Source organism: Trichogramma pretiosum, unplaced genomic scaffold, assembly GCF_000599845.2.
Source record: "Trichogramma pretiosum strain Unisexual culture from Peru unplaced genomic scaffold, Tpre_2.0 scaffold70, whole genome shotgun sequence".
Taxonomy (NCBI): domain Eukaryota; kingdom Metazoa; phylum Arthropoda; class Insecta; order Hymenoptera; family Trichogrammatidae; genus Trichogramma; species Trichogramma pretiosum.
Genome location: NW_019641132.1, coordinates 193,365 through 207,013, shown reverse-complemented (window position 1 = coordinate 207,013; position 13,649 = coordinate 193,365). Strand labels below are relative to the sequence as shown.

The window sequence follows — 13,649 nt, the reverse complement described above, 5'->3', positions numbered from 1 at the left end:
AATTAAAAACTTAGATCAATATGAAGATTGTTTAAAAAGTTATTTTAATGTCATAAAAGTATACAAAGCTATAGTTATATATCTACATTTTCTAAATGATATTGCTTTTAATTGATGAAAATTAACAATTGTTAGTCAAAGTCTTGTTTCTTAACAATTTATTTTTAGCAAATGTAATCATTTTAAATTCAGCAATTTTTATGTGAAAAGGTATTTAGTTAATTATTTTAAAAATTAGCTATATACATAAGAGTAAAACTTAACTTGAAAGCGATCCTCATGTTTTAATAACAGCAGATCTACTCTAGAAAATAATGGTAAAGTTAATGTTTGTTAAAATAACTGTGAACGCTTGCAGCTTTTTTGAAAGTCAATAAAACAAGTTTGTATTACATTGTTTCTGAATAAAAATAATTTTAATTATTTGTCTCATTGTATTCAATTGTGTGCACTATCAGTGGTTGGTGGCTCAGAAAAGTTAAAGATATCAATTATAACTAATCTTATCACACTTGTTCCTTTTTAAAAAAGAAACTATAAATTTAAAGATTTTTGCATGGTATTTTCAATACTGAAAGCAGATTACTAATTATTCGAAAAAGCATTATTTTACAAATATTCTATAAATCAAATATGTGATATAATATTTATAAAAGAAAAGATCATTTGATCATTTCAGCTAATAACATATTGTCTCCCTGATATACACAAGAATCTTTTGACAACATTATCTGTTATTTATTCTGGTTTGCAAGTTTTTCAAAAATGTACATTTTTTATTTTGGATTTAACAAACATTCAAACACTCATTCAAATCTTACGCTGCCCATTGTTCCAGTTCCTTCAAATCTTCATCTTCTTCTTGTTTTTGTTCTAAAACAATAATAAAAAATTTTAAAAATTTATTATCAGTGCAAGATGATGGTGAAGCCAGTCTAAATAGCCTATTTTCAATTCAGTTTCAGACAACAAGATTGAAAATTTGATTTTTGGACTGGATTTGCCACTTATTAAATTGTAACAAGAATTACTTGATTTTTTAACAGGCTCAGCAGGCAAATTAGCTGCTGGCACTGATGGTAGCTCATCAGTTGTCTGTATTCCCAATAGTTCTTTGTCAAGCTCTTCTTGCTCCAGTTCTTCCAACTCTTTTTCAAGTTCATCTTCATCAATATCTTGACCAAAGGCTACAGGATTAGAAATTGCATCTGAAATTTCTTTAGCCACATCTTGTTGTTCAGCTATGTCATCCATCATGTCATGAACTTGATCAACATCCCTATTAAAAAAAAAAATCCAGTATTTACATTACAATGAAGCTCAAAACATTTGTATGTAAATCATATAAAAATCATACATGTGCTGATGTGCTGCTTTCAGAGCATCAGCTGCATTCTTCATAGTAGTAAGTACAGCAGTATTTGTATTAGCACTTTCCAAAGCCTCTCGTTGCATTTCGATTGTCGATAAAGTTCCATCAATTTGTTGCAACTGTTTTTCATATCGCTTTTTTCGTTTGAGTGCTTGGATTGCAGCTGTAAATTGTTATTAAAAATTTATTGATATGCAACTTGAAGAAAAAATAAAATAAAAATAAATAAATAAAATAATAGAAAAATTCAGTAACTGAAGTACTTTGAGTAAGTAAAAATCAGATATGGATAAAATTGTGGTAGTAATTAGTTTTTGAGAGGACAAATTTGTATTTACATTTACAAAATTAGTAAGTATTAATGTCAATACTAGAGATAGCAAGCAAATGAATGAAAGAAGAAAAGTGAATTCATTATCTAAATTGTAGATGATTCACCCACAGCCATACAGTAGTAGTGGTGGATGTCAATAGAGCATTGCCTAGCTGTTTGATGTAAGGATTGTAGAGTAAACAAATAAACCCACCTCTTTTGTTCTTGGTGCCGTTTTTTTTGGCAGTGAGAATCTCTTGCTCGATTTTGGTCTCGAGGAAGTCCTGCTTCTTCACTAGCATCTCTTCGGTTTCTCTCAGCTTCTGAATGGCCTCGGCTGTCGTCGGAGTGGGTGCCTCTTTCTTCCCACTGAAGACTTTTGCGAAGAAGCTCATTTTGTTGTGTGAATTTATTTACTGTGGGTTTGGAAAATGATGATAAAACTACGTAATAGACAGGGAACAGCGACGGAGTCTGATGAGCTATCTCGCCCCAGCCAGTAGACAGTTTCTGTTTGACTGCTCTACACGATGATTATTTTCACGCAGACACTTATACATATAACGACTAGAAACGAGCGACACGACGATGCGAATTCGACATCAGCGATCAGCATTACAGCAATGAGCTCAGCATATGCGTCTGCAGGAAAATGAGCGCATGCGCCAATCGAAAAAGGCGCGCGAATTTGAATCACGATCGGCCATCTGGCCTAGATGTGCCGATAGATTTTGTGTTTTATCTTATCATTGATGTAAGGAGCGATAGGATTTGAGGCTGTTTTTTAGGTAAAATACAAAACAATCTATGCTTTATTGGAAATCGATAGCACAACATGATTGGAAAAATATTGCAAGCAAATTTCAAAAGGTCTATATTAAAAATGTCTAGGTTGTACACATATTATTGGCTGGTCTAACTTAAAAATTTGTTCATCTAAGCACAACTTTATCTCTTTTGATTTCTATATTAAAAATATAACGTCGACTACTCTATTAAGTCTTTCAGAATGTGCTTCATTGCAATGACATTATCCACTGGTATCTGTAAAAAAAGAATCAGCCCTTGAATATGCAGTACCTTTTTGTCAAATCGAAGCTTAGTAGAGATAAAATAGTAAGTACATGCATACTCATATTAATTGGTTTTGTCAGTTCATTATTAGTATTAAAATGATTGTGCAAAGTTAGACGAGGCGAAAAATTGTAAATGCGAGCTCGATCGCTGACTCGGGCTGACGTACCGCATGGCCGGCTCTGTTGACCCAAAAGAGCTTAAAACGATCGTAGGACTTGCTGTAGCCTTCGATGACGTTATCTATCACTAGAGGCAGTCTTGGAGCTTTTATCCACTTGTCAAGATCCTTCCATCCTTTCATTTTCTCGATCCACTTTAAGGTGCCTGCAATAATAATTCTCCGTACGCATCATTTCCTGATTCGAAAGCTCAAAAATGATGTGTTACCTGGTGTATTTATGATGAAATCCAATTGACCAGTGCAGACGTGAACTTTGAGCTCGGTCGAGTTCAGAAGCATTTCGACTTGAATAATTGTGTAAAATATGCGTGAGACTTTGTGTCGTTGTCTTGTAATAGTCATTATGAAATTACCTTGATCAATGACGGGCTTCATATTGTCCTCTAGCAGTGCCAGAGCAACTTGGTAGCTTTGGTGGCCCCAGTAGCTGGTCAAGTTCAGGGAGCTACGAACCGGGCCATTCATCAAGTCGACGTATTTGTCACTGACTGCGTATTCGTAAAAAAAGGACTCGATGAATATTTTTAACGAGACACGGCGTGCAATCAACTCACGAGCTTTGGAGGAGCAAGTGTCAACTTTGTTGAGGATATTGTACCAGTCCATATTGTCGGTGATGTTGACAACCAAGGCTTCGATTTGCTGGGTAATGTCGACGACTCGAGGCCAATGGCCGGCAGCTGCGGCCTGCTCGAGTTTCTCAGCCACCAGGTCGACTCGACGGAAGCCGATCATGTCGACGAATCCCGTGTGCAGCAGGTAGGAGGCGAAAAATCGGTAATTGTCGATGGCCGATATGGACGAGTCGATGAGTCCGATGCCTCTGAGGTTGCTCCTTATCAATCCCTGCGTCTGTCGCTGTCAAAATCAGTCAACCATCAGCCGAATATCAGCCAAGTATGAGCCAAATATGAGCGATGAAAGTTTCGGCAACTCACTCGGTACCAGTGATTGGCGAACTCGACGGCCATCTTGCCGCCGTACGACTGGGCGACCAGGTAAGCTGGCGTCGCGGCAAAGGCCGTCATGCGCCGGTAGAAGGCCTCGATGCAGCTGACCAAGTCTCGGGCAATTTGCGAGTTGTTGTTGGCGAGGCGCTCGTAATCGTCGACGTAACTGAAGCCCGTGCCCACGGGGTTGTCGATGAACAGCACGTTGTAGTCTTCGACCTGTGGGACAGACGAGCGGGCTTAGTTTTCCTATTTGCTGCTTTTTGAGCTAAAGGAGAGCTACCCATGTGTGGTTTCGCGCTCGGAGTCGGGCGTCGATCGGGCCGATCTCGCCAAAGTTGCCGATCGCGCTGGAGGAGGCTCCGGGGCCGCCCTGCAGCCAGACGACGAGCGGCCTGTCGTTGGCCTCGGAGCCACCGGCGTAGAAGAGCCACCAGAACATGTGGGCTCCTTGGCGCAGCTGCACGTAGGCCCAGTCCTGCTCGCCGGGCCCGAAGCCCTTCCTGCCTGAAACTGCAGCCCGATCACTGGAGTTAGCGAACGGGGGGAACCAATTAAGGGAGGCTCGACTTACCGATCCGAGCCAGGAGCGCCAGGAGCGCCGCAGCGACCGACCGATTCATCATTCTCGCGTAAACTACATGCGAGTGTAACACGAGTGCCATTCGCATCTAACTGGTCTTTATGTATCGGCGCACTCACAGGCTCATGCAAATTTACTATCCTACGTATAGGTATTATTATCGGCGTCGAAGCGTCCAACTGGTCGCTTTCTACTCTACTCCTACGTATGCACCCCACCATCCCACCACCATCGACATAATAAACGAATGCAGTTATAGAATTTGATCGAAACTGCAATTAGCCGATTAGAATCCGATTGGAGACTACTCATTTACGAGGCTGCAACGTCAATCCGACGATTCCCCTTATTCTTACGAAACGCGTGGCGTATAATTACGGCGACTCGAGTGGACGATTCCTCGGGACGAGTCGCGCCTACTAAATTAGAGCCGTCTAGCGTACTTTCTCGCACGAATGTAAGAATCGACGAATGCACGTCGAGGCGAGGCGCGAAAAATCAGCCGCTGAAATCAATCCTCGTTCCGTGTGTTACGACGACCGATTGTAGGTCAAAATTAATTTAGCGGGACATTTACTACATTCGGAGCTGTTGTATTATGATGATTATTACGGATCGATCGAGCTGCAGTCTGGCACACTTTGAGCTGGAGATAATAGGTGCGCGGCTGCAGCAGCAGCGCCTTCCGGCTCTCGAGCTCGGCGCTACCGGTTTTCGAGCTTTCTCGAGGCGCGAATCGAAAGTCGACTCGACCTTGGCTCGATGCACGATACGCGCGATACACCGAGCTGTACACCGGCGCCGTACATAGGCGGCTTATCTCCTTCTCGTCGTCCGAAATCGCCCGGCAGCTGAGCACTCGACCGGCGCCGCTTGACGGACGAGCATCTCGCTCTACTCCTCTCGACTACTTCTCAACGCTTTCATCGGCAAAGTCCCTGCGATCCTCGGTTCCGAGTCCAAACATGACTTGGAAATCGGCCTTGTTGGCCTTCTGTCTCCTCTGTGGCTGCGTCGACCCCTCCACGGCCAGGCTCAAGGCCTTCGATGGCGTCGCTCACGGTACGATTTACTTTTCTCGTTTATAATAACAAATTCTTTGCGGTATCTTATAATAATCGTCCGTGTTAATACACCAGCGCTGAAAGTGTACGGGCATAGCTTTTACGACGTCGCGAGCGGCCGACCATTGCAGGGCAAAATCGCCAACGAGACCAGCCCGTCGAACTCGTCGAGCGAGCTGCCGAGCAAGCTACCCTTCAACCTGCCCAGAATCGAGTTCAATGGCTCCAAGTGCGAGTGCCAGAATTACAGCTGCCAGTGCTGCGCCGGCCTCAACGTCAGCGCGCTCAAGTTCGACCGGCAGTGGTGCGCCAACTTCGCCTACGACAGCTCCGAGTACTCGATCGACCTCAACGTCACCATGAACGACAATTCCATCTACAACAACAGCCTGTCGGGTGAGTCGAAAGAGGCATATTTTCCAATTGCGTCGAGTCAAATGTGAAATCGTAATTTGAAAGAGAAAAAAAACGTTTACACAATCGCTTGGACGTGACGCAATTGCGATAGAGTAATTTAGATTTGTCACGAAGAAATGTATTTAATTATGCGAGAGAGCGAGGATATATCTTGTGCTTGATTCTTGTTGCGCAGCTCGTCACCCACCGCCGGTCTGCCTACCTCTGCCGTACCTGCCGTTTTTGCACTTTTGCCTGCGCTTCTTCGACCTTCGGCTGCCCAACGGGACGGCCTTCCACACCTGCATCGACTTCGAGGCTCGGATCATTCACGCGCCCCTCTTGATACTGCACTTTGACTGCGTGGACATTGGCAGCAACGGCCTCAGCTGGTCCAAGCCCCAGATCGGCAACGACCAGTTGATCAACAACAGCTACGTGGAGGAGCTTACCTCGAGCACCGTTGGTAGCGTTTCAAGCACGTCGACGACGACGACGACGAGCCCGACGACCATCGACTGGGATCCGGTCGAGTTCGAGACCACGACGGAGAGCGACGGTTTGCCGATCAACGGCACGACTCTGTCGCCCGAGCAAGAGGACAAGATCGGAGAGCATCGCTTGCGCCATGCATAATACTGCCATTAGGCACAATCATAATGCCTCTCTTTTTTTGTAAATAATTTAGTCATTTAGCCGTTAAGCGTCACGCAGCATTCTCATTGTAAATAAATACTCTACTCATGCGGATAAGCCATTTTAGGCTCGACAGAGCCACATGTATCATAAAATCGAGACACATATCGCTCGAGTAAAAATAAAAGCCGTTGCGAATAACAAATCATGCTCGACTTGTGCAGCGAATTTCCCCGACTCGAGATGTACCGATTTTCGGGCTTGATTGGTCGCCCGAGCGCGACAGAGAAAGAGAGAGAGAGAGAGAGAGAGAGAGAGAAAGAGAGAAAAAGAGAGGGAGAGAGAGAGAGAGAGTTTTCATCAGAGTGTAATTTCCTCGCGACCGGCCCGTATAAATTAACTGTAAATGAGCCGAAAAAAATCGAAAGTATCCCGCTCATTAGCATGTAAGCAAGTGCGTGCGGGAGTAGTAGGATATAAGCGTGTTTATTAGCCACGAGGTGCACCATTTAATATTTCTTTCGCGTTGCTATACCGTTCGACGCTTCTCTCTCTCTTGCTCTTTCAGCCTCTCTCTCATACACACACAAACACACACACACATACGCGCGCGACAGGCAGTTTTCTCTCTTTCGAGAACACCTAAATTTCTCCAAACCGAAGGGGGTTCGAAACGAGGTCGGTCGTGTGTGTATTATAGATATATCGATCGACTGCGATCGCGACTCTTGCCGGCTCGTTTGTGAGGAGCGTCTTGTCATAAGCTCGCCTCGAGTCGCAGGCGACACAGGTCTCCTGTGTTGTGATCCTGCCATTTCTTTTCTACTCCGCCACGAGCTACGATTCGGTGAGTCCGCTTACAACACGTAAACATTTAGCAATTTTCCATCGGGCCGATCGAGCGATCGATTTGCAGGAAGGAAGGATGCGATCGAGCCGAATATCGCTGCTGTCGATGCTGCTGCTGCTGCTGCTGCTGCTGCTGCTGCTGCTGGCGTCGACGCAGGCCACCAAGATCAGCGGCAAGGCCAAACAAGCGAAAAAGGCCGACTGCTCGAAGCTGGCCGAGCTCGAGGAGACGACGGGCGATCCCAACGCGTCTCCGGCCGCCAGCAGCAGCACCACTCCGAGTAGCGTAATTCAGCCGAGCAAGAACAGCACGAGCAGTCGGCAGCGGCCCTGCGTCTGCGCCCAGGGGGTCTGCTCTTGCTGCTCGCGCATCCTGCTCAATCTCTGGAAGCAGAGGGCCTGCGTCAACGTGACCTACGACCCGGACGAGTTCGAGTTCACCGCGAGGATCAGCATGAACGATCAGCTCTTCTTCACGCGCACCGTCTCGGGCAAGAACCCGAGGCCCGTCTGCGTGCCCGTCCCGAGGATCCCGGCCATCCGAGCCTGCATCCGCTTCTACAACATTTACTTCCAGGGCAGGAACGTGCACGCCTGCGTCAACATGGAGGGCCGAGTTTCCGACACGACTCTCTTCAAGGTAAAGGCAACAAAAAGAACTATTTTGACTTTTTACTACTTTGACACGAATTTTGCAGGTCGGCATGGACTGCATAAGACTCGGGCAGAACGGCGTGGCCCTGGTCAAGCCCGAGGACGGAGGCGGCATCGGCCAAATCGAGCTGCTGCCGAGCGATCCGGGCGAGGCCGACAGCGACGAGGACTACGACGACGATTACGACGACTACGACGACGACGACGACGACTTGTTCGATTACTAGGCCCGTCGACGTTACGTCATTGTGTGCTTGTGCAGAGGCAGCTCGCTCATTTGCACAAACACGAGTGAGCCGAGCGAGCTAGTGCAAACATACTCATCTCATCTCACCGCTACGTCTTCGTCGTTAAATTATGCACATTCATTCCCATCGACTTTTTGTTATTCATCCTTCGACTCATCTACGAAAATTGTACATATCCACATGACATGTTAGTAAGGTTTAAGAAATTACACATATATATTTTTGTAAAAAAAAAAAAAAAACCGATCGTTCATTTTTGCGCCCTTAATACATTAAACTGATTTGAAGATTGATCGAAATACCTCGAAATAGCTCGAGCTCAGTGCAGTCGAGCAAAGTCGAGATCGAAGAAAAAATCCACGAGGTCGGCGAGCGACAGACGCTCCAAGCCGTTCCAGAGGCGGCGCAGGTGCCTCAGCAGCCGATCGCAACCGGCCACGGCCACTCGGAGATTCTTGACTCGCAGGCAGATCATGCGTCCGAGTCACCCGTAGTCTGGATGGAGATGCGAGCAACTACTCGCTCGCTCATGTGCACACACGCTTTGACGGCTTTGACAAAAAGTCGCCAAGCTCTCTGCCGGACTCGTCTGCGCCGCTCACTTAAAATATGATAAGGAAGTTGGCAATAGATATTTATATAGGCGCTTGGGAGCGCTGGCATACATATAATATCGTAACGTATACGCGTATAGGCTGGCGATCGAGCCGGACGCGGCGAGTTCCGATCGCTTATCCTTTAGCAGTCGATGAGAGCGTGATCGAAACCAGTTGCGTCTCGGCTATAGCTATAGCAACAAAAAAGTCCACTAGACGCGTTAGAAATTAGAAAGTCTGCGTGGCGTCTGCGCCGAATAGTAGTATAGCTCGTTGTTGTTGACGTTGTCGCGATCCGCACGTGGCAGCGCTCCCCTGCCAAGCGACAAATAAAAAGGGAGGGGACTTTTTTTATCGAACCTCCGAGTCAAAGTGCAATTGCACGCACGCGATAATTGCGCGTCGAGCAAATCGTTTCGAAAGCCCTGTGTTATATTATATCTTTCGAGTCATTCTTTGTCGCTGCTGCAGCGCGACAACAGCCGATCCAGACAAAACCGCTCGAATAGAGGAAACGATGCGCTATCTGCGTGCAACGATGCGACGCGATGATCCTCTCGCCGCCTCCCGCGACCAGCGAAAGTCCAATTAAACAAAACAAATGCCCCGAGCTTATCAGGCCGCGACGAAAAATAACAACGACTGAAAATTGAGCTCGGCGTTCGGCGTCGATGGGCCAAATTGCGCTTGGCATTTTTTTTTACACTTTACTACTGTAAAAAGTACTCGTGCGAGCCAGTTGGAAGCGCAAATCCAGCCAGCATGAAACTGGTCCCGCTGCTCCTGATCGTCCTCTCGCTGTTCTCGAGCTCGTGCGAGGCTCGGACGAAGCCCCTGCAGCCTCCCGCGCGGACTTTCACTTCTTACCGGACCAACTCCATAAGCCAAAAGTCATGCGTCTGCGAGGCGCCGAGCTCCTGCTCCTGCTGCGAGATCGTGACCATCTTTTACACGGGCGACAAGAAAAAACGTGAGAACGACTCGCTGCTTATAATACTTTCCTCGCGATTCAATGGAAATTTTGCCTACTTGCAGTTTGCTTCAACATGGCTTACCAGAACAATGGCTTGAGCTTCGACTTGGCTTTGGACTCGTTGATCATCAAATCGACGCTCGTGACAAGTAAGCCGTACGTATTCGACCATCTCGGCCCTTCATTTGAAATTCTAACGACCTTTCAGATTACAAGCCGATGGAGATGTGCTCTGCGGTACCCGGTGTGCTTTTCTCCTCGGTCTGCGTCAACATTTTGCAGCTCGACAGATTGCCCAAGTAATTTCCTCTCTAATTCATTTTCCTTCATTTTCATGTAGTTGAAATCGATGGATTAATATCAATGGACACGCGTGTTTAGCTCGATTCACGTCTGCCCTCGAGTGCAGGTATCGTCGAAAAAGGAACGTTGGCAAATAACCTACAGCTGCTCGCAGTTATCCAAAAGCGCATCGACGACTAGCGACGCGGCCACGACCATCGCACCGGCGGCTACCGTCCAGCTGATGCTCGCCTCGACCATGACCATCCAACCGACCTCGTCCTCGTCCTCGGCGGCGGCGACCAAACCCATGGCGAGTATCGCTGCGTTGCGAATACGTTCGTTTTGATCCTTACCGAAATATCCGACTGAAATTCCGCAGGTAGCCACGAGTCAGGAAACGACCTCGACGACGACGACGACGACAACTCCGAAACCGACGTCGATGGCCGCAGGAGCCGCCCTCATGCTCCAAATGCCCGGCATACCCGTGATGGCCATCATGCCCGGCGTTTCGTCCATGGCCATCTCCATGGGCCAGATGCCGAGCGGCCAGAAACCGATGCTGCAGGTGACGAGCGGCAAACCAGCGGCCGTGCCCGGCCAGATGACCATATCCATGAGCGGGGCCAAGGTCAACGAAGCCGCTTCGACCAGCCCGAAACCCGACGCGACCATCAAGACGACTACTTTGAAGCCAGGAGGGCCGATCATGACCCTCATAGGACAGATCATGCCACGGCCCGGCTCGGTCGCCTCGACCTTTCAGAGTTTCGACATTGCCAAAGATCCGACGAATTCCACCAGAAGCCCGATGGCCAAACGGGCCAAACGCAATACCGATTGGTTCGACCTTCTGCACCAGTCCAACAGGTGCGAGAGGGCCTACAAAATTTGCGTCACCAGGTCCAAGCATTACGTCATATCGAAGCTCAAGAGGCCCAGATTGGACAACGGCCAGGGCCAGAGCGTCGACTGCTCCAACAACAAGAACCCCGTGAAAATCGTCAACGGCAACTTGTGCAACTACCCGAGCCCCGCGACTATACCGACCACGCCGGGAATTCCGATTCTGCCGACTCCGCCTCGGCCCGTCGTCCACGAGCCCAACACCATAGTGACCAACTTCAGCGAAGCTTTGGATGCGATCATCATTCAAGACAGCGAGGCCAGTGGCGAGAGTAGCGATTTTTACCCCCAACATGGGCCCTACGTCGTGCCGATACCGCCTCAGAGGCCCGCTAAATATCCCAACAGAATACCGCCTCTGCTCGCGCTACAAATGGATCAACAACAGATCTATAAGGATGCCAATGCTACATTTTCCCTAGCTGATCTCTACTGAATCTCTATCTCGCTTTTCTTGCAAATAGACAGCAAACGACTCTTGATATTAATTACTTTAAGCTATTTTTGTTATTTTAAATATTTCTCTGATAGACATTGACGAGTAAAAAATTAAAAATTATTGTCTGTGAATCATTAAAACCTACTTATACTTGCTGTGTAAATTAGAACGAAGAAATGCTTTGAAATTAAATCTTCTCTCGTCTTATTCGTTGTCACTTCAAGTATTACTTCAGGCTAAATCATCTCACATTCTTAAAAATATTATACCATTTTTAAACTTAAATAAATAGTACCGCTTTAGTTGAGCTTTTTCACATAAATTACAGTTATGGCTTTTTATCATTTTTCATTGTTACGCTTTAAAGAAAAATATATGATAATTGGAAACAAGAGAGAGTAGGAAGGCTATATATTCGGTCGCTTCACAGGAAAAAATAAACGATTCGATTATTTGCTTTCACATTATATATATTTGAGAAATGTGCGATCTTATTAAATAGTGACTACGTTCGCTTTGTAACCTAAGTAACTGGTAATTTATATAATTCAAGAGCATTTGTTGATTAAATAATACGAGGTTGAGGGATGATACTTGTGAATAAATCAACGCTACGAGTAATGTTTCAAAGGGCGCAACATAATTATAAAAAGTAAAATCAGGCTCGTTAATCATGTTGGAGTAAATGGCGTGATATTAGTAGCAAGTTATTATTTTGTCGAAAAAATTCAGCATGCAAGTCGTTGACTCATGAGATTTCGAGTTGGAGCATCGGATCGATCGATTGGTATCCGCAGATAAGTTTGGCGCGAAATCTGCCATGTATCGGTCAATCCAACAACGCGGTTTCCTGCCGGTTCTTCAGGCTTTCGGCCAGTCTCCTTTGTCCATATGGGGATCCAAGGTGCATTACTTTATTATACCTAATACGAGCTCGGAAAAATTTGACACTCGGCGAAATCGGACAGGTGGAGAGCGGATGCATAAGACGCGTGACGGACGAGCAGGTGCGAGCACTGGCCCTCGAAATCGCGGGCACCAACGTCTCGACGACCTACGTCTATTGCCCGAAGAATCCTCGGGCTTCTCTGGGAATTTACATGCCCTATCTCGTCATGGTTATCAAAGGTCTCAAGAGGTACTTTACCTTCGAAGTGACGGTGCGTAGCCGGGAACAACTTGCGGATTGGAGGAGCTGCTCTCTTCTCTACTTTGCCTTTTGTTTCACATCCCGACCAATTTAGGTGCTCGACGATCGCAACGTGCACCGTCGATTTCGCATAAGCAACTTTCAACGGAGTCGGCGCGTCGACCACTTTTGCACATCGATGCCGCTCAGCATGCAGCCCGGTTGGAACGAGATAAGCTTCGACCTCGCCAGTTTTGTCCGCAAAGCCTACAAGACCAACTACGTCGAAACGACGAGAATCAAGATCAACGCCAACTGCCGAATTCGTGTCATTTATTTTTGTGACAAGTAAGTCTAGCTCGTTATTATCTAGCTCGCCACTACTAGTGACGTGTACATTTTTCGCCGACGACTTTGCAGGGTCTACGATGAAAAGGACATTCCGCAAAAGTACAAAATCTTCATGCCACTGGACCACGTCGTTCGAAAAAAAGGCATCGAGGCCAAGAGGAGCGAAGCCGCTCTTAAAGCCGAATCTCGACTATTTTTCGAGGACGAAGAAGAGGAAGAAATGATGTACGTCGAAGTTGGATCCATGCCCGAAGATTCGACGAGCAAGCACAAAGACCAGATCGCCACTGACGGCCAAGCGGCCCAAGCTTCTTCTCGCGTCTTTGCCGACGACGACAACTTCGAGAACGAAGACGACGACGATCGCGTTACCGTCTGGACCGAAGCTAAAGACGATTTGAAATCGGCGGTCGATGGATCGGTCAACGAAAAGACCCAAGATGCGCTTTCTCAAAATCAAGAAGCCAAAGCGGAACCAGCAGCTGAACAATAAGCCCTTTTATCTACAACTTTTCTGTACATTTAACAATAGGAAATCATACTTTTATATCAAACTAACTCTACTTTTATTATAACAAATTATATATCGAGCTAATTCTACTTGTATTATTACAAATTATTAACTATTCTTTTGTTTTCATTTTCAG

General features: G+C 46.4%; 5 protein-coding genes across 8 annotated transcripts; 3 read left to right on the top strand and 2 right to left on the bottom strand.

Moving 5' to 3' along the window:
* Window positions 1–27: 27 nt before the first annotated feature.
* LOC106658336 (charged multivesicular body protein 4b) lies at window positions 28–2,287 on the bottom strand. The gene is made up of 4 exons (XM_014380235.1): window positions 1,900–2,287; window positions 1,358–1,535; window positions 1,032–1,279; window positions 28–873 (listed from the first exon to the last, which is right to left on the bottom strand). The coding sequence occupies exons 1-4, from the start codon at window positions 2,078–2,080 to the stop codon at window positions 818–820; spliced, it is 663 nt and encodes a 220-aa protein (XP_014235721.1). The 5' UTR covers window positions 2,081–2,287; the 3' UTR covers window positions 28–817.
* Window positions 2,288–2,542: 255 nt separating this feature from the next.
* On the bottom strand, window positions 2,543–4,551 carry LOC106658293 (retinoid-inducible serine carboxypeptidase-like). 4 transcript variants are annotated; one of them, XM_023458105.1, is made up of 8 exons: window positions 4,468–4,551; window positions 4,177–4,406; window positions 3,882–4,112; window positions 3,498–3,801; window positions 3,297–3,431; window positions 3,150–3,227; window positions 2,929–3,086; window positions 2,543–2,729 (listed from the first exon to the last, which is right to left on the bottom strand). In XM_023458105.1, the coding sequence occupies exons 1-8, from the start codon at window positions 4,517–4,519 to the stop codon at window positions 2,673–2,675; spliced, it is 1,245 nt and encodes a 414-aa protein (XP_023313873.1). In that variant the 5' UTR covers window positions 4,520–4,551; the 3' UTR covers window positions 2,543–2,672. The 4 variants fall into 4 exon arrangements, 2 of the variants coding, with proteins under 2 accessions (XP_023313873.1, XP_023313872.1); XR_002763420.1 differs by having other exon boundaries at window positions 2,818–3,086; window positions 3,150–3,431; XM_023458104.1 differs by having other exon boundaries at window positions 3,150–3,431.
* Window positions 4,552–5,077: 526 nt separating this feature from the next.
* LOC106658292 lies at window positions 5,078–6,572 on the top strand. Its single transcript, XM_023458080.1, has 3 exons — window positions 5,078–5,135; window positions 5,412–5,936; window positions 6,133–6,572. The coding sequence occupies exons 1-3, from the start codon at window positions 5,078–5,080 to the stop codon at window positions 6,570–6,572; spliced, it is 1,023 nt and encodes a 340-aa protein (XP_023313848.1).
* A 925-nt stretch (window positions 6,573–7,497) lies between these two features.
* Window positions 7,498–8,400, top strand: LOC106658291. The gene is made up of 2 exons (XM_023458079.1): window positions 7,498–8,061; window positions 8,120–8,400. Exons 1-2 carry the CDS (start codon window positions 7,498–7,500, stop codon window positions 8,300–8,302), a joined length of 747 nt encoding a protein of 248 aa, XP_023313847.1. The 3' UTR covers window positions 8,303–8,400.
* Window positions 8,401–12,016: 3,616 nt separating this feature from the next.
* Window positions 12,017–13,590, top strand: LOC106658340 (cilia- and flagella-associated protein 20-like). Its single transcript, XM_014380243.2, has 4 exons — window positions 12,017–12,426; window positions 12,491–12,682; window positions 12,767–12,999; window positions 13,072–13,590. Exons 1-4 carry the CDS (start codon window positions 12,343–12,345, stop codon window positions 13,493–13,495), a joined length of 933 nt encoding a protein of 310 aa, XP_014235729.1. The 5' UTR covers window positions 12,017–12,342; the 3' UTR covers window positions 13,496–13,590.
* The last annotated feature ends 59 nt before the right edge of the window (window positions 13,591–13,649 follow it).